Source organism: Mus caroli, unplaced genomic scaffold (genome assembly GCF_978045245.1).
Source record: "Mus caroli unplaced genomic scaffold, Mus_caroli_1 scaffold_18, whole genome shotgun sequence".
In the NCBI taxonomy this organism is placed as follows: Eukaryota; Metazoa; Chordata; class Mammalia; order Rodentia; family Muridae; genus Mus; species Mus caroli.
Window position 1 is genome coordinate 69,912,670 of NW_028227273.1, and position 20,258 is coordinate 69,932,927.

At 44.5% G+C, this 20,258-nt stretch overlaps 1 protein-coding gene and 1 long non-coding RNA gene across 3 annotated transcripts in view; one reads left to right on the forward strand and one right to left on the reverse strand.

Moving 5' to 3' along the window:
* Window positions 1-20,258, forward strand: part of Pdpk1 (3-phosphoinositide dependent protein kinase 1) — a 78,466-nt gene that overhangs the window by 5,716 nt on the left and 52,492 nt on the right. The window contains exon 1 of one of the 2 annotated variants that reach the window (XM_021185956.2): window positions 3,844-4,001. The exons of the other annotated variant lie outside the window; for it this stretch is intronic. Within the exon in view, the coding sequence (XP_021041615.1) occupies window positions 3,978-4,001 (24 nt within the window). The 5' untranslated portion in view covers window positions 3,844-3,977. Of the gene's footprint in view, window positions 1-3,843; window positions 4,002-20,258 lie in introns of those variants that run through there. 2 annotated transcript variants of the gene reach the window in all.
* LOC115029704 (uncharacterized) lies at window positions 2,731-3,788 on the reverse strand. The gene is made up of 3 exons (XR_003835250.2): window positions 3,601-3,788; window positions 3,243-3,321; window positions 2,731-2,957 (listed from the first exon to the last, which is right to left on the reverse strand). It is a non-coding gene; the product is annotated as an uncharacterized LOC115029704 (long non-coding RNA).

Genomic DNA, 20,258 nt, shown 5'->3' on the forward strand with positions numbered 1-20,258 from the left:
GTGTGTGCATGTTTGTGTGTGTGAGTGAAGGCACAGATATGCAGGTCAAAGAGCAGCCTCTCTGATGTTGGTCCTTATCGTCCACCTTGTTTGACACAGGTTTCTTCTCTGTCTCTCTCTCTCTCTCTCTCTCTTGTTCCGAGTTTTGAGATAGGGTCTTACTGTATAACCTTGGCTGGCCTTGAACTCATAGAAACTTATCAGCCTGAAGAAATGGCTCATAGGTTAAGAGCACTTGTTGCTCTTGCAGGACATCCACACGTTGATTCACCACCTTCTCCAGTTCCAGAGGGTTTGATGCCCTCTTCTGGCCTCTGTGGGCACCAAGTACACGTGTGGTGCACAGATAAACATGCAAGAAAAATACATACAAAACTAAATTTAATAAAGATATTAGGAAACTTATATTGTGTGTACCTTGGCACATGTATGGCGGTGAAACAACTTCCAGGAGTTAGCTCCCACTCCTGTTTACTGAGGTTGGATGAAACTCAGGGTTTTAGGCTTACAGCAAGTATTTTGCTTGCTGAGCCATGCATGTCACATCTGTTGTCATATCTGTCTGGGATAACTGGCTTGTCATAGGAATCCTGATTGCAGATGAGCTTAATTGTGTTTGGCTTTACACTGGTTATGAGGATCCAGACTCAGGGTTTCATGCCTTTGTAGCACTTCACGCACTGAGCCATCTCCCTGGCTGGTTGATTTATTTGTTTTTTTTCCCGAGACAGGGTTTCTCTGTATAGTCCTGGCTGTCCTGGAACTCACTCTGTAGACCAGGCTGGACTCGAACTCAGAAATCTGCCTGCGTCTGCCTCCCAAGTGCTGGGATTAAAGGCGTGCACCACCACCACCCAGCATTTTTTTTTTTTAAAGATTTATTTATTTATTATATGTAAGTACACTGTAGCTGTCTTCAGACATTCCAGAAGAGGGCGCCAGATCTCGCTGCGGATGGTTGTGAGCCACCATGTGGTTGCTGGGATTTGAACTCTGGACCTTCGGAAGAGCAGTTGGGTGCTCTTACCCACTGAGCCATCTCACCAGCCCGCATTTTTTTTTTTTTCTTTTAAGATTTATTTATTTTATGTATGTGAGTACACTCTCACTGTCTTCAGACCCACCAGAAGAGGGCATCAGATCCCATTACAGATGGTTGTGAGCCACCATGTGGTTGTTGGGAATTGAACTCAGGACCTCTGGAAGAGCATCCAGTGCTCTTAAACTGCTGAGCCATCCCTCCAGCCCCTGTTTTTAAGGTCTATAAATGTATGGCGGACTAGGAGAATGGATAGCTATGGGCTGTATCCTTAGGGGTTGACAGACAGGTTCTAGAATGTGGACCAAGGCTGGTCCCAGTCCTAGCACTACAAACTCTAGGACTGCCATTGCTATGCCTTACTTTCCTCATCTGAAAACTGGGAAAGTAACAATGTCAGAGGTGCTTTAGAACAAATGCAATGTAGGATGGAATTCCTAACTTTGCGACAATATGAGGTCAATATGAAGCTGTTAGTAAGCCGGGCGTGGTGGCGCACGCCTTTAATCCCAGCACTCGGGAGGCAGAGGCAGGCGGATTTCTGAGTTCAAGGCCAGTCTGGTCTACGAAGTGAGTGCCAGGACAGCCAGGGCTACACAGAGAAACCCTGTCTCGAAAAACCAAAAACAAAAAACAACAAAAAAAAAAAAAAAACAAAAAAAAGAAGCTGTTAGTGGCCGTTACTGCTGGTTTAGCAGTTCATTCTGCCTACATGGGATTATGAATTTACTCCCTGAGTGTTGGCTGCTCCATATTATCTACATTTCTTGTTTTTTTGTTTTTTTGTTTTTTTCGAGACAGGGTTTCTCTGTATAGCCCTGGCTGTCCTGGCACTCACTTTGTAGACCAGGCTGGCCTTGAACTCAGAAATCCGCCTGCCTCTGCCTCCTGAGTGCTGGGATTAAAGGCGTGTGCCACCACGCCCGGCTCTTATCTACATTTCTTTTGAGAAATCTTGCTATATTGCACAGGTTGGCCTTGAACTCAAGTTATTCTCCTCCCACTTTATATGGCTCCATAGGTTCACTCCACTTCATCTGGATTTAAACTCTTTGGAGTGAGGCAGGTAGTATCTTTTAGCAACCTCCTGAGTCTGGTTAGTGCTGTCTGTGTGCATGTGTGTGTCGTTATCCTCTTGAGCATGGTCAACCTTCCAGTGGCTACACCTCGAGGAAGAATGGCTTTTCCCTAATGGCCATCAGCTGCCAGTAACCACGGAGACAGGTGTGAGCCTGGTGAGGCCCCCTCCTGTCAGTGCTGGAACTTTGATTGGCTTGATCCTATGCAGGTGAGCACAGCAGTGGCGAGACCCTCGGTGCCAGGCCACATCAGGGTCAGAGTCAGCATTTCTCAGCACTGCTCCTCTTACATTCCCAAAGTTCCCTAAGCCTTATTTGGAGGGGGATCATAGAGATGCTCCATTTTATTTTGTGTTTGTTTGTTTTGCAAGACAGAGTTTCTCTGTGTAGCCCTGCCTCTGCCTCCTGAGTGCTGAGATCAAAGGAATATGCCACTCTGACCTGGTTCTAGATGCCCCATTTAAGGCTGAATACTCACAGTAATTTTCAGCACTTTAAATTACTTTACACAAATGAGAAATATCTGGAAATGGGTGGTGAATACCTGTACCCAAGCACTAAGGCAGGAAATCTAAGGCAGAAAGATCATGAATTCAAGACAAGCCTGGTCTACATAGTGATGTCCAGGAGACGGGGTTACATACTGAGACACTGTCTCAAAAACACCACAAAAAACAAAGGTGGCAAGGGCTATGGGTGTATTTAGAAACATTTAATTTTGAGATGATCTAGCATGGGTGAGGTCTTCAGTTAATTCCCAACACTGAGAAAAAAATTGGGGAAGGTCTGTAGAGATGGCTCAGTATGATGCCTGCTATGCAGACAAGTCCTCAGCACTCCTGTAAAAGAAAGCTGGAGATGGTGGGGGTGTGTCTGTACCTTCACCCCTGGGAAAGCAGAGACAGGGGGACCACTGCATCTCACTGGCCAGCCAGCCAAGAAGGATCAGCAAGCTCCAGGTAGCGACTGGTATAGGAAGATATCAGACAAACCCACAAAGTGGACATACACATACACTGTACATACAGCACAAAAAGTTTACAAAAATTGTATGCGTTTCACCATAATTTAAAAAACATCTACAGCGGTTGTCATGATGACAACTAAAGGAGGATGTGGCATACCTGTCATTTCAGCAGCTGGGAGGCTGAGACAGGATTGCCGCAAGTACGAGGCCAGTCTGTTCTCGATAGTGAGATCCTTCTGGGAAAGGAAAAAAAAAAAAAAAAAAAAAAAGCAAGCTCACAAAGACAGCCAAAAAAAGAAAAGAAAAAAAGACATCCATCAAAATATAGGCAAAAACAGGTTCATCAGGAGTGACAGGACGGCTTGTTTTCTGCTTCAAATCATAGCCCAATTTCTCTCCCAGATTACTCGTGACCTGTGAATCAGATTCAAGTTGTCCGGGCAGTAGGTTCGAGCTCAGCCCTGCTGCTGCCCCAGGCGTGACCTTGGCCCGCTGGCAACCGAGCCTCAGTTTACCTGACAGGGAACGCGGATGACAGCTCGGCGCTCCCGACCCGGCCCCTCCCCGTCACCTCTGATTGGCTCGCTCAGCCTCCCTCTACAAGCGCGCCGGGCCCCAACCCGGAAATTCGGCTCTCGGTCGGGGGCGGGGCCCTCACGGCCCGCCGCGAATGACAGCTATACTGACCAATGGGCGAGAGGAGCGGCGGCTACGTCGCGGAAGTCCTGCTCAGCGTCGCGCGGGGGCGGGGTGGCGCTGGGGGCGGCAGGCGGCGGGGCGGGCGCAGGATGAGGGCGGCCATTGCTGGGGCTCCGCCGCGGGGAGGAGGACGCTGAGGAGGCGCCGAGCAGCGCAACGCTGCGGGGGAGGCGCCCGCGCCGACTTGGGGCTCATGGCCAGGACCACCAGCCAGCTGGTGAGCGCGCCGCTGCTGTAGGGCGCACCGGTCCGTTACCCGGGAGCGTGGCGGTCGCCTGGGTTCTGCTGGGCGAGGCGGGGCGGCCCGGTGTCGCGGGCCGGGCGGCGCCTCACCTGCGGCTGGGTGGCGGGCAGGACTGTTGGCACCGGCCGAGGGTTCCTCTCGGCTGCGGCAGGGAGTGCGGGCCCCGGCTCGGGCTGTCGGCGGCAGCCGGGGGCGCTGACAGGGCACGGAGGGCGGGGGAGGCCGGGAGGTGTCACCCGGCCGGGCGGGGTGGAAGTGCCTGGAAAGTTTGTTTTCGGCTCTGTGCAGCCTGGAGCCGAGCCTCTGGGCTTACCTTGAGGTCCTGCCCCTGGAGGAGCATTCTCCATCCTTTACCTGGAGGAGGTTCCTGGGAAGCAGGAGATGTGAGTTCCTGCTTGTAACACCTGATGCTGGAGGCTCCTTTCCAGATTCTTGGTCAGCGGGGCATTTCGGTCCTCCTCTTGCCTGCAGTTCTACGCTCAGTGAGGTGGGAAGCCCTGGGAGGCCGGGCTTAGAGGCCCCAGGGAGGGCAGCCTAAGTTTGACAGGGAGGAGGGGTTTGGGGGGGGGGCGGGCGGAAGGACGAGGACGACAAAACCAACCACTTGTTGGGTGAAATGTTTGTTTTCTCTGTGTTGTTGAAAGTATCCATAGTTGTATTTTCTGGTAAGTTTTAGAGTTCTTAGATCAGCGTGTCTGCCTTGTATGAGATATGAAGTGGCTGATGAGAAGAAGCCAGACGCGGAGCAAGATTTGGTTCAAAAGGCAAACCTCCTTGGGCTAGGGCTGTGGTTCAGTGGTAATCTGCTTGCTTCGCATGTTCAGAGCTCTTGGGTTCGATCCTCACTCCAACTTTCAGGGAGTGGGGCGGGATGGGAAAGGGTTGTTGGTCTCTTTATTCAAGGGGACTGAAGAAACTCCTTTGGTTCAGTGTGGTCTAGGATGGGTCTGTGGTAGTGGTTTTGAATGTTTTTGGAGGGTCATGAGCCCCTTTAAGAATCTGAAAGTATGGACTCGTTTTGAGAAGCATACACAGTTGCACCGAATTTTGTTGCTACTAGAGGCTCTAGAGCCTTCTGCATCTCATCCATGGACTTGAAGTTAAAACCCTCTACTGTGAGATGGATGGTAATTAATCCACATTCGAAAAGCAGGAGGACCTATCCAGCTGAGAAAAATGGTGAAAGGCAAAAAGGGTGTTGCAACACTTGTGTCTTTACCCCCGGGGTGCTTGGGCTAGCACGCAAAAACATGAATCGTGGAAGTCAGAGTGGCAATCCTTTGGATATTTATGAAGTGAACTTTGACACAATGATGCTTTTGCAATGTATAAGGTATTTGATGGTGTCTATGGGGAGAGGAAAGGTGTGTTTTCTCACTCTGTCTTGACACTTCCATGGTAGGCAATTTGACATCTACAATTTTCTTCTCATCAGACAGCTTTTTCGGTGTTAAAAGCACTGGAGCCTAGTGAGCAGAAGAAATTACAGAATAAACACAATAGACTTCGCTGTAAGAAAATGAGAAGCACTAGGCCGTGCATCTTGTCATCTGTGCACGTGTGAGAATATGCTTGGCTTCCTTCCTGTTAGGAAAGGCAGACATGGTTCCATTGATGGATTTTTTTTTTTTTTTTTTGGTCTGAGAACTGGGAGATTTGCATAGTTAAAGTGTATTTGCATGTGAACTTTAACCTGGCTTGCTGACACTGTCTCAATTAATTTTCCTCAAAGCCTTTCCCCTTTTCCCTTGTAATGCCAATAGTATGGCCTGAGGCTGTGGAAATAGGCCTAGCTCAGTCTGCAGTTAAGGTGGGCCAGAGCTTTTAAGTACCATTTATTGAGCTCTTCAAGGCAGGTATTTAGATGTGTACTTCAATCGTATTGTGTTGTGAGGTAGATATTGTTCCCATTTAACAGGTGAGGAAACTCAAGTAAGAGAGGTCAAGGACATGACTCATAAATAACAGACTGAGTTTTGGCAGAGAACCTAGTGTCACTCTGTTACGTGAGGATCTCCCAAGAGAAAATCTGTGGGCAGCTTAGCCAAGCACCTGGTGTGAGGAAGTCCTCAGTGCCACTACCCAGGATGTCTTCTGGAGTTTGAGCCTCCTAAGCATGTTAACTGTGCCTTGTTGGAGGAGGAGGGACAGTATATTTCTGTGGGCAGATGACCACATTCTTTGACCCCGGGGCCCATTTTCAGTGTCTCCTTTCAGAAAACACCTGTTGGAAGAAGCTGTGTGTAGTTTTCCCTCACTGAGGGCTGGTGCTCTGCTAGGATGAGGCTTGGACCCCTGCTCCTTTGGAAAAGAGATGTGGTTAGGTCAGAGGGACAAATGGGAAATTGAGGAAAACTTAAGGTGCTTTAGATTTTCCAAGGGTCCTCCCTCTGTCAGGGAAAGTTAAAAAGCATGCAAAAAAATTCAAATTATCAAGATTTTTTTTTTTAAAGATAAGGATCTCATATAGCCTCTGAATAACCTGAAACTTGCTTTGTGGACCAAGTTGGCCTTGAACTCACAGAGATCTACCTGCCTTTTTTCCCTAGTGCTAGGATTAAAGGTGTGTGACACAACTAGACCAAGATGCATCTCTCTCTCTCTTTTTTTTTTTTCCAGGGGTGGTGGTGGTGATGATGATGATGTAGGTGATGTTGCCCTGGCTGGAACTACAGAGATCTGCCTGCCTCTGCCTCCCAAGTGCTGGGATTAAAGGCTTGCCACTACCATCTCTCAGCTTTATTATTATTATTATTATTATTATTATTATTTCTATTTCATATGTATAGGTATTTTGCCTGTATTGTATGCATGTCTGCGTGTGTGAATGTGTTAGATCCCCTGGAATTGTACAGTTACAGACAGTTGTGAGCTACCATGTTTGTGCTAGGATTTGAACCTGGCTCCTCTGAAAGTATTCTTAACCACTGAGCAATCTCTCTAGCCCCCCCATCCCCTTTTAAAGATTTATTTATTCATTTAATGTATGAATACACTGTTGCTGTCTTCAGACCCACCAGAAGAGGGCATCAGATCCCATTTCAGATGGTTGTGAGCCACCTTGTGGTTGCTGGGAATTGAACTCAGGACCTCTGGAAGAGCAGTCAGTGCTCCTAACCACTGAGCCATCTCTCCACCTCCCCCCCCCCCCCCCCAACAGTCCCTTTGTAAGATTTACTTTTGAGCTGGGACATGGTGGTACATTCCTTTTATCATCCCCTCTGCCAAGAGGCAGAGGTAGGCAGGTCTCTGAGTTCGAGGCTAGCCTGATCTACAGAGTGAGTGCAAGAATAGCCAGGGCAACACAGATACACAGAGAAACTGTTTCAAAAAAACAAAAAATTATGTGTGTGTGTGTATGTGCATCTTTTGTGTGCAGTGTCTTTGGAGGCTAGAAGATGGCATTAGGTCCTCTGGAACTGTAGTTATAGATGGCAGCTACTCTGTGAGTTCTGGGAACCTGTCCCCTGCAAGAGTAAAAAGTGTTCTTAATTGCAGAGCTGTCTCTTCAGCCTGCCATGTTACATTTCTTGAGTAAGCTCTTATGTCTGTCATAGAATAGTATGTATTTCCATCTCCAGTAAGGCAGGGGAGGACCCCATAAGAGATGGAAGTGAGGGATTGTTTTATGCTTCTTTTTGAAAAAAAAAATATATTTTCTTGTATGTGTATATTTATCTGTGAGTAAGTCCCATGTGTGCATAGGTACCTCAAAGACCAGGAGAGGGTCTCTGATCCCTTGGAGTTTGAGGTACAGGTGGTTATAAAGCCACCTGATATATAGGTTCCAGGAACCAAATTTGGGTTTCAAGCAAAAGCAGGAAGTGCTCTTAATATCTGAGTACTTCTTATTTTTTTTTTAAAGATTTGTTTCTTTTTATGTTCATTGGTGTTTTGCCTGCATGTATGTCTGTGTGAGGGCACCAGAACCTCTGGATCTAGAATTATAGTTGTGTGCTGCCGTGTGAGTGCTGGGAATTGAACCTGGGTCCTCTGGAAGAGCAGCCACTGCTCTTAACCACTGAGCCATCTTTCCAGCCAATGTCTGAATACTTTTGAAAGAATATTTTTTTAAAGATTTATTTATTTATTATATGTAAGTACACTGTAGCTGTCTTCAGACACTCCAGGAGAGGGAGTCAGATCTTTTTAGGGATGGTTGTGAGCCACCATGTGGTTGCTGGGATTTGCGGACCTTCGGAAGAGCAGTCGGGTGCTCTTGCCCACTGAGCCATCTCACCAGCCCTTGAAAGAATATTTTTGATATGAATCTTATGAGAAGGAAAGTGTCTTAGCTAGCAGCTGTCTGCAGCGATATAGGGCTGAAGGCAGGCTAGTCTTAGCCTCTAGGCTGCTTTCAGTACAGATTTGGGGAAGAAGAACAGGTGGCTCCTGGGGACATGTGTTTCCATTTTCAGCCTGTCCTCATCTTCTGAGCCACTTGAGCTGGAGTTAAGGTGCTCCCAGGCAACTGATTGATGCTGGTAGGAGCTGGAGATAAGGCTCTCTGAGGTGATGTTTGGAGAGTGGCCCTCAGCGTGTACTTTTCTCTTCCCAAGTACTGTCTTCTGTGGAGTGCATAGGGAGTCCCATGTGGGTTTTCATTTCTTTGAGGAGAGCAAGTCTTTGCAGAGGAACACAGTGGTGCAGAAATGACTCCCTCAGCAGGTGCAAATGTGCTGCAGGCCTGTCTGTGGGATGACAGGTGGCAATGGGGTATGAAGTGCAGTTGTTTTGAAGGCAGGTTCAAAGGGCAATACAATGGGGGAGGAAGTGTTGTGTGGAAACTGTAAGTTTGGGCCATATATGGATCAGATTTTCTCAGTCATGCATTCTTCTGTGACTGGATCACCTTGTTCACTTGTTTGGTATGATGCCAGACCTTTTTGGAGTTACTTGAATGTTGTGAGCAGGTTGTATGTTCAGTCAGTCTCTAGCTGTTAGATCAAAGGCAGTGAATGTTTTTATTAGTGTAGGGATGTGTTTTCTCTGTGATGAGAAAGTGCTGTTTGGAATTGTGATGGGTGGTGGGTCCTGCTTTGATACACTGGTTGCTCTTCAGAGGACCTGTGTTAGATTTCCAGGACCTACATGGCAACTTACAACCACCTCGGGGTCCAAAGCCCTGTTTTGGCCTCCTTGGGCACCAAGTACATAGACAGACTTACATGTTGGCAAAACACCCATACACATAAAAACATTTTTTAATCTTAAGAAAGAAAAAGAAAAGTATTTAAGTCAGGTTGGAAGGCTAAGGCAGGAGAATCACTGAACTCATACATTTGAGGAAAGCCTGGTCAAGATAATCAGAGAGCCTGTCTTTTAAGAAACAAAAAAGAACAATTCATTATAAAGGACTGGGTTATAAAATATTGATTATATATTGAGAAAGGGTCTCACTGTAACCCTGGTTGTTCTGGAGCTCACTGTATAAATCAGGCTGGCCTAGAACTCACAGAAATCTGCCTGTCTTTGCTTCCTGAGTGTTGAGATTTAAAGGTGTACAATACCACTGGGAAGGATTGATTATCAATCCTTGTCAGTCCTTATTGATTGCCTGATTCAGGATTATGATTTTAGGTGGCTGGATTATATAGAGAGTAAAAAAACTAGAACAGCAAGTAATAAAGGTTCACTGCTTACTGCTGAACATGAATGCATGATTTCTGCCTGCAGTTTGTCAGGGGGCCAGATGATGGTAGGCACATTGTTCTTGGGTGGTCTGGTGAGTTCCCGAATTTCACAGACAGATCAGTCTTCCTGCCTTTGTACTAGTCTGTCGTACCCTGAGGGGAGTGGTATGTACAGACCTTGTTGGAAGGTCTATTTAGATGCTAAGGATGTTCCTTTTGAGGTGTGTGTCTTGTGTATGCTTGGGGGAATCACAGCTGGTTTTCCCACTCAGGGGCCTCATGGTCTCATCAGACTTTGGTTGAAATGACCTCCACCAGAGACATAGCTTTTTATAGTGAGATTGTGGTTAAAGCCCCATTCTTTAGCTATTTTTCCTCTTTTAAAACTTGAGTTGTAGGTTTAAGTGGCTGTATATGCTATCAGAGAAGGCTGGTAAGATTTTCAGAAAATTTCCTCAGAGTCTTAACCAAGAGCTTTGATCTGAGGTAGAAATGTGAGAAGGGGCTTGGGCTAATTTTTCAGTTTTTCCTTAGTGTTTTTGGGGAGACATAAACTGGATTTGAGGGACAGTCCTACAGTGGCTATTTATCTCTGGACCTGTGGAGCTTTAGTCCTAGGAATTGCACTTGTGTACTTTTCTCTGTACTGGAGGGAGACTGTTTAAATCAGGGTTGTTGTTGTTCTTTTTTGGTTTTTTGAGACAGGGTTTCTCTGTGTAGCCTTGGCTGTCCTGGAACTCACTCTGTAGACCAGGCTGGCCTCGAACTCAGAAATCTGCTTGCCTCTGCCTCCCAAGTGCTGGGATTAAAGGTGTGCGCCACCACGCCAGGCTTGGTTGTTGCTGTTCTTTGCTTGTTACCATTACATGTGACTGCCCACTCGCTGCCTTCTTTGTGTTCTTTCTGTCCTTTCCTTCTGGCTTCTCCCTTTCCTCACTCCAAGGACTTGCTGGTTGTATCTCCAAGTACCACTGCTTGTGCCCCCTCCTCTTCCCTCCTGGTTTTTTTACTTTGTTTCTCCCAACACAGACACTGACAGACAGGCAGGCAGGCAGGCAGGCAGACAGACAGACAGACGGACGGACGGACGGATGCATGCACAGATGCACGCATGCACGCCTATGTCCAGGCAAATGTCCAAGATGTTTGGGGCTACCAGGTTCTCAGTGGCCTCTTGTCTTTCCCATGTTTTCTCTTTGCCTGAAGAAATTCTCCTCTGTGGAAGGCCCCTCACACACATTTCCCATGGCTGTATAGCCTTGTCTGGTCAGTATGTTTCATGGTGGCTGCCCTTTCCCCAGGCCTTGGTTCTACACCATTTGTTCTGTGTTCCATGTCTGTGTCTTTAAGGAAAACTCTCTTGTAGCCTTGATTTTTAGAGCCAACAGCCTCTAGGTGACCCCTGTTACTCTTTTCTCACTCTGCCCTCTTGGTTCTTATACCTAGCCAGGTGTTCTTTGGTATCGATAGACACAGTTCTGCTCCTCAGTCCCCATCTATTATTTGTTTGTTTGTATTTATTTATTTTTAGGCAGGGTTCTCTGTGTAGCCCTGGCTATCCTGGAACTAGCAATGTAGACCAGGCTAGCCTCATAACTCAGAGATCTGACTGCTCTGCCTCCAGAGTTCTGGGACTAAACACCTGTATCACTGCTGCCCAGCTTCCCATCCCTTTCAGGATCTTGATATGTCTCTTAGGCTAACCTAGATCCTCATCCTCCTGCCTTAGCTTTCCCAGTGCTTGTATTCTGGTATGTACCACCACCTCTTGTTTACTGTCTGTCTCTGTCTCTGTTGGTGTCTGTGTGCCAGAATTCAACTCCTAGTATTTTTTCTCTAGGGTCACCCACCCTTGTGTTTTGAGACTCACAGGGACAAGGGGCTCTCATCAATTAGGCTAGACTGGCTGGCAGCTAGCCCCTGGATCTGCTTGTCTCTACTTCCTGAGTGCCGAGATAACTAGGGATTCACCACCACACCCAACTTTTTATGTGGATTCTGGGAATTGAATTTAGGTCCTTTGCATGACAAGCACTTTAGTGATTGATTCATCCATGCAGCCAGTCTCCTTTTCTCCTTTCCATCCTCCTCCCTTTTCTTCTCTTTTCCCCTCCCCTCACTCTTCCATTTTTTGTATCTCTGTCTCTCTTTGTCTGTGTGTGTATTTACATTTGTATGTGCATATGTGCCTGTACATATGTGAACAGGAGGTTTGACATTATCTTCTTCTACTTTATTTTGTGTGTGTGATATATGTATGTGTAGGACAGAGATCAATTTAGGATGTCTTACTCCATTGCTCTCCACCCAGTTTTTTGAGGTCAGGTCTCCCAGTGAACCTAGAGCTCACTGTTTTGGCTAGACTGACTGGCAAGTGCTGAGATTATAGGTATGCACTGCAATGCCTGGCTTTTTACTTGGTTGCCAGGTATCTGAACTTAGGCCCTTATGCTTGGTTAGCAGCATCCTATCCACTGAGCTATCTCTAGGGAGCTCTAATTTTTGAGACAGGGTCTTTTCACTGAACCTGAAGCTAACCAGTTCAGCAAGACTGGCTGACATACTGCCACACCTCACATTTTACATAGGTTCTGTGAATCTGAACTCAGTACTTTACCAATTTAGGCAATATGCTCAACACATCCCCTCTGTGTTATTCCTTTCTTTTCTTTTCCTCCCTTTCTGTCTGTCTGTCTGCCTGCCTGCCTGCCTGCCTGCCTGTCTGCTTGTCTGCCTATCTGTCTTCAGACACACTGTAGCAATTTTGAAGACAGACAGGTACTATCTGATGCCAAGTATTGGTATATATATCCTTATGGTCAGAATGGAATTATGGGTCTTGGGGAGAAGAATAATGGGGAGGGGGTTCAGTATCATTTTCATCATGTTACATCAAGGGTGCATGCTATCAAAGTGTATTACTGCCCAAAGATAGTGGCACCTTTAATCCCAGCACTCAGGAGACAGAGGCAGGTGGATCTCAATGAGTTCAAGGCCAGCCTCGTCTACAGAGCAAGTTCCAGAACAGCCAGGGATACACAGAAAAACCTGTTTCAAAAAGCAAAATAAGGGGCTGGAGAGATGGCTCAGTGGTTAAGAGAGCACTGACTGCTCTTCCGAAGGTCCTGAGTTCAAATCCCAGCAACCACATGGTGGTTCACAACCACCCGTAATGAAATCTGACGCCCTCTTCTGGTGCATCTGAAGACAGCTACAGTCTACTTAGATATAATAATAAATAAACCTTAAAAAAAAAAAAAAGCAAAATAAATGAAGTGATGTATTGCTGTAGATGTTGACCATGATCAATCTGGCTAAGAGTCAGTCTTTATCCTTACCTTATGTATAGCACAGAGCTAGTGAATATAGTATTATACTCTCTTGGATTGTTACTTTTATACTCTGATAATGTTTGCTAATCATAACTTAATTTCAGCACAAAGCTATGAATATGATAGTATATGCTGCTAATCCCAGCATTCAGGAGGCTGAGGTAAAAGAACTGTTTTGTCTTCTAGGACTGTTAGACAACAACAGCAGCAACAAAAATCAACTTCAAAGTAGTGTTGGAATAGGTTGTTTATAGATTTAGGGCACTTAAAAAATTTTTTATGGGCTGGCAAGATGGCTTAGTGGGTAAAGGTACCGACTGCTCTTCTGAAGGTCCTGAGCTCAATTCACAGCAACCACGTGGCAGCTCACAACCACCCGTAATGAGATATGACGCCCTCTTCTGGTGTGTCAAAAGACAGCTACAGTGTATAATAATAAATAAATAAAATTTTATGTACTTTGAATGGTGTGTGTGTGTGTATGTGATTTTTTGTTGTTGTTGTTTTTTTCGAGACAGGGTTTCTCTGTGTAGCCCTGGCTGTCCTAGAACTCACTTTGTAGACCAGGCTGGCCTCGAACTCAGAAATCCGCCTGCCTCTGCCTCCCAAGTGCTGGGATTAAAGGCATGCGCCACCACGCTCGGCTGTGTGTGTGTGTTTGCATGTGTGTGAATACATGTGCCTGTGTGCAGAGGCTCAAAATTTTTAGATGTCTTCCTCAGTGTTGTATTGAGACAGGGCCTCTTGCTGAACCTGGACTTTGCTTAATTCCAGCTACTTTGGTTAGGCAGCTTGCCCTGGAGATGCCCTGTTTCTGCCTCCTGAGTGCTGAAATTACATGTTTCTACCACCCCTGCTTAGCTTTTTATGTGGGTGCTGGGGATCCAAACTCTGGTTGGCAAGTTTTTTTCTATTAAGCCATCTCCTCGATAAATGAAGAATGGTATTTTTAGCCTTTTTCTTTTTTCAAGTTTTACCTTTGAAAAGAGGGATGACTAGGTATTTGCATAACTGACAGAACTTTTGGTTGTATTGAAATTTAACAGTAACTTGATGTCAAGGTGATTGATGCATTGCACTTGTCTGCACAGAGGGTTTGGGTTTGGCTTCTTAATTGTGGGAGGAGGTAAAGAGGTTGGTGCTAATAAGTCAGCTGCATCCAAGCAGAACTTTGAAGTTATATTAGGGTGCATGCCCTTGGTGGATAGTGCTTGACAGTCCAACTCTTGGGTTGAGAGGGCTGTATTTTCTGCCTAAAACGTCAGAACAAACTTTGTCACCATAGAACTTGAATGATGGGCATGCTCACACCAGTCTCTGTTGTTTCCCTCCTCAAAGCCTGGATCTGTAGAGCCACAGCCAAGAGAGCTAGATCTGGTAACTAAATTCTGAGCCACTAGATGACATGATAGTTTTAGTACCTTTGTGTCATCTTGATTGTTGTGGCTTGTTTGTTTTTGGCTTTGTTTTCCTTCATGCCTCAGGAACTACCGAAGCCTTGAAACAATTTCAAACCTATTCTTTACTTTGTACACTAAAGTTCTCCCTAAGTTCTGACCATCAAATATTAGATAAAAGGTTAGTTGAATTTAGTGCTGAGCACCAGTATTGTGAGCTGAAGCTGTTGCCTTAGTACTTGAGCTGTAGCGGAATCATTGTCCTCACACATCTGCATCCCCAGTTCCTGTAGAAGAGCCTCAGAGATGCCAGTCTAATCTCTGTACTCCCATAGAATGGCTACTTCCCTTAAGATCCTTAGGATTGGCTTACAGTGTCTCCCTTGAAGCTTAAGAAGATACTACTACCTTCCTTAGTACCATAGGGCTTACTCTGGTCTCTGCTACTCTGGGCAAGGTTCAAAAAATCTCTTCACTGGGCTTGGCTTGGCTATAATTTCCAGGATGAGTTCTTTGGTACTAAGAGGAGTAGTTTGCTCTATGGATTGGGGCAGTCACTAACAGAACCACAGTTATATTCCCAGTCCTTCTATTGTTGGTCCTAGTGGTGGTTGTGTTCCTAGCACTTATTTCAGAGTATCCCACTTTAGTTAGTGCCTATCCTGTGTGCCCATGCATGATATGCAGTGAGTTGATGTTGAAAGCCCCCATCATCCTAGGCAGAAGACAGGCTATGTCAGATGTCAGAGCTAGCATGTCAACACTGGTTGTTGTGCAGTACCATCACATGGACTTTTCTTTTGGATACTGTTGGGAGTAGAACCACCTTGGGAGAATTGCCTGTTCAGCCTTTTCTAAGGAAGGCTTGCTCTGCAGAACCACTACAGATTCTAGGGAAGTTGGGATCTTAGAAACATGATACCTGTTCATACCTGACCTGACTACTGTTTTCTGATTCCCACAGTGGAGTGTGAGCACTTAGGCACTCCAAATGGACTGTGACTTATTTTGGACCCAGATAGAAAAAAATTATTGCTTCTTCTGTGCACAGTTGCAGAAATTCACAGCATTTATTGCATGCTTTTTCTATTATCAACTAATTTTTTTCTTGGTACAGTCTGACATTTTTTAATGTGTTTTTCATTGGTCCATATTACAGTATTTACTGATTATATGTATATAGCTGATTATTATCAGATACACAATTTTTAAAATGTGTATCTAATTATAGATTTTATTTATATGGATTCCTTTTATTTTTAGTTCAGAAAGAAAGAAAGCTAGCCTGCTTGCCTCATGATCTAAGTGGTGCTTTTTTTTTTTGTTTGAAGGCATAGCCTATCCTGTGCAGCTGCTATTGGCACTGAGTACTATGTCTGGATCAGAGGGGTATGGGAGGTGCCTGGTGGATAGTTTTAAAGAAGTGATCATAAACAAAATGGACTCCATGCTCCTGGCCTGAAAAAACTCTTGGGTGAGAAACATTTCTGTTTAGGAGACAGCTTGCATGGTTTGTTTCCCATGAGGCCAGCTAACCACTGACTGCTTCATGGCCTGAAGGAAAAGGTCAACAGCCTGGCATTTCAGGTGCTTTATGACTGGCAAGAATGGTGCTCAGTCAGAAGCTCAGCCTTCTTGGAGCTACTCTAGAGGGTCTGCTGAAAAGACCTAGTCCTCAAGGTCGCCTCAGTGGGTAGGCAGGGACAGCTCAAGGAAGAGGAGAGTGGAGAACAATCTGCTTTGTATAAGCAGGGACATGGCCAAGAATGTAGGAAGTTTCTAATTGGAAGGCTAGGAAGGCCAGGTGGTCCTTACTTGTTACTTAGCTTGTTTGCATAGAGACTTGGTTTATTTGCAGATTCAAGCCCAAGAAGTTGGTAATGTTAAGAAATTCATGCCAAGCATGGTGGTACACGCACACCTTTAAGTTCCAGTACTCAGGAGGCAGAGGCAGAAATTTTGTGAATTCAAGGCCAGTCTGGTCTGTCTACAAAGTGAGTTCTAGGACAGGAACTGTTACACAGAGAAACCCTGTCAAATGAATGAATGAACAAACAAACAAAAACCAAAACACAAAAGAAAAGAAAAAAAGAAATTCATACTGGAACAGGAAAGATGGTTTAGCAGTTTAGTACTTTTCTGGAGGACCCAAGTTCAGTTTTTTGGCATAGGCAAAGCCACACACACATGCACACACACACACACACACACATAAATAACATAAAAATAAAGTGAGAAAAAAAATTTATACGAAGCCTGCTATAGTAGTCTTTAATCCCACAACTCTGGAGGTAGGAGGATCATGAGTTGGAGTCTAGCCTGGGCTACATAGATTCCCTACCCTCCCACCAAATAAAACTAAACCAAACTTACACTAAACCCTTTCTTTCTATTTCAGATTATTTTCTTTCAGTAATCCTGTATTCAAATTATTTATTGAATTTGACCCAAAGTGTTTACAAGTTCTATAAGTTTATGCAAAACTAGCATGATAGTTACCTCACAAAAATCATTAGTATTATTTGAATTTTAAATTACATTTATTTATTTTGTACATGTGTGTTTGATTTCTCAAACATGTTAATGTGGAAAGAGAGGACAGATTCCACCTAGTTGTCCTTTGATCCTACATAAATAGAAATTATATGTAGAGCTGAGCATTGGTGTTCATGTCTTTAATCCCAGCAGGGAGACAGGTAGATAGATTTCTGTAAGTTCAAGGACAGCTGATCTATACATACCTATTTCCAGGACATCCAGGGTTACAGAGAGACCCTGTCTCAAAAACTAAATGAATAAACTTTATTTTGAAATACTTAGTTACAATAAACACTTGACTCAGCTTGCCTAGTGTGGATACCTTTCAAAACCAGCTTGTTAGCATAGGACAGCATTACTGGAGGAACTTTAGACATATTTGGGACTTCTGTACTTCTCCCTAGAATGCTGTGTTGCGTTTAGCTGTCGATGCCTCTTGCATCCCTCTGATCCTGTGACTTTTCTTATTTTTCATGATTTTTTATTTTTTGTGAGAGAGAATACTGGTTAAATATTTTATAGAATGTCCCATGATTTAGATTTGTCTGATGTTCTTTTTTTTTTTTTTTTAAGGTTTATTTGTTTGTTTATATGAGTGTTTTGTCTACATGTATGCCTGCAGACATATATCTTCTGATGTCAGAAGAGGGCATCAGAATCCACTGTAGATGGTCATAATTAACCATGAGTCACCATGTGGTTGCTTGGAACTGAACTCAGGACTCCAGAAGAGCAGAACAACCAATGCTGATAAACACTGAGCCAGCTTTCCAGTCCAGTCTGATGACTTCTCTTTTCTTTTCTCTTCTCTTCTCTCCTTTTCTTTTTTTAAAAGATTTATTTATTTAATGTATATAAGTGTTCTATCTTCATGTACACCACCTGCATGCCAGAAGAGGGCATCTGATTACATTTATAGATGGTTGTAAGCCACTATGTGTTTGCTGGGAATTGAACTCAGGTCCTCTGGAAGAGCAGCCACTGCTCTTAACCTCTGAGTCATCTCCAGCCCCCAACTGATGTTTTCAATGTGATGGTTATAAGAAACTCTATGGAATCAAGATGGCCTCCTGCATCCTGTTGTAGTTCATGATACCTGCATGACTCATCATTCATGATGTTAGATGAAGTTCATTGTACTTGACTAAAATTAAGCCTGTGGTCCATGATGCTTTCAATGTGTGTCATGTAATGTAGTTTGTTTGTTTGTTTATTTTGGAAGGGACTTTCCTGCTTATCCAGTCAAATCCTTGTAGATGAAAGACACTGGGGATTTGTAGAGTTCCTGACTGGTAGAGGTTGGAGCTGGCCTGTAATACAGACTCTCCAGACAGTCACTATTTACAGGCTTAAACACCTCTAGGATCCATCCAAATAGTGGACTCCTTGACGAGACTTGTTTCTCTTTAAAAAAATTTTTTTTTTAAAGTTGGGCATGGTAGCATACACTTTTAGTCCCCAGCACTCTGGAGGCAGAGGCAGGCCTTGAGTTTGAGGCCAGCTTAGTCTACATAGTGAGTTCCAGGACAGCCAGGGCTATGAAGAGAGGTCTTGTTTTGTTTTTTGTTTTGTTTTTTTTTTTTTTAAAATCAAACAACAACAATAACAAACTAAGGTTTAAGTTACTTGTATGTATTTATTTTACTTATGTGGGTGTGGGCATGTGCACAGTACATGTGAAGGTCAGAGGACAACTTCCGGGAGTCATTTCTTTCCTTCTACCAGATGTGTCCCAGGAACTGAAGTCAATTGAAAGGAAAAGTTAAAGTGCCTTTACCTGCTGACCCACCTTACTAGTCTGAGACTTTTTTTGTTTAAATCAGGGCTCGATCCTTGTCTCTCTCCTACTGCCTTTGGAGATGGCACTTCCTATCATCCTTCTGCACAGGCAAGGCAACACTTGCTGCTTTCTCAGCAGGGAGTCTGTCTTGGTTTTTGTGATCTTTGTGGTTAGCTTTGAAACCTCAAATTTGTTTTCAGGTAAAACTACTGTACCATTTATTGTATGACCTTTGCCTTGAGTCACATACAAATGTGAGGGCTGTTTGAGGCTTTTAATTAAAAATATGTATTTCTAAAGACAATTTTGCTAAGTAGAGCAGGTTAACTTAGACTCACTATTGTAGTCTAAGCTGGTGGTGAGCTTAAGATCCTTCTTCAGTTTGTGAGTTCATGTGACACCGTGTCCAACTTAAATGTTTGTATTCAGACTTGATCTTTTTATTTTGTCCATGTTTTCCTTAAACTCACAATTGTGCTGCCTCAGCTTTCCAGTGGCTGCAATTACAACACATGCCACTATGTCAGCCTTTTTGTAGTTTTTTTTTTAGATTGAACCAAGACTGGAATTTCTTCAGGTACAAAACTTGGAAGACAGGCATATATCAGACAAGTCAGGGCTTTGACTTGTTTGTCTCAGTCTACAGCAGTGGCTCTCAACCTTCCTAATGCTGTGACTCTTTAGTCTGTTCCTCATGTTGTGGTGACCCCAACCATAAAATTATTTTCATTGCTACTTTATAACTGTAATTTTGCTACTGTTGTGAGTTGTACTGTAAATATTTGATATGCAAGATATCTGATATGTGAACCCTGTAAAAGGGTCATTTGACCCCCAAAAGGCTTATGATGCACAGATTGAAAACCGTTGGTCTACAGTCTCCTCCACACTGCATTAGTAGATAGTAGAAGGTAGGAATGAAGGGTTGGGATGATGGCTCAGTCAGGAAAGTCCCTGCCACTTTAGCATAAGAACTTGAGTTCTGATCCCTGCATCCATGTAAATGCCAGGTAAGCATCTGTGACCCCAGTGCTGGGTAGCTGGAGACAGGCCAATACCTGTAGCTCATTGTCAGCCAGCCTACTCAGTTGTTGACCTCCAGGTTTAGTGGAAAAGCTGTCTCAAAAAATGCTGTTGAGAAGTGATTGAGGAAGACACTGGATGACAACCTCTGACTTCGTGTATCCCCACTGCATCCACATTTACACACAACACACATAAAGGTAGGGTGGATAAGAAGATAAGATAGACCAGCACTGCATATAATGGGGAGGTACTTTGAGGAAAGGGTGACATTATTTTCTGGATGCTGATAATTGGGGTCTTCACCAACAGTGGCTGATAGGCAGAGGGTCAGAGGACCTCTGGTCTGTTGAAACCTGTGGTTAGGTACTTAGAATTAGCTGCAAGAATGTGGAATCCCAAGCTGTCCTTTTATTCCTGTTTCTGGTGGCAGCAATTCTAAATTGGTAGAGGTGTGTGTGTGTCATACTTGTATAGAAAGATCTACAGATATTTCTGTGCATGTTGAGAATGTTTTGAAATTCTCC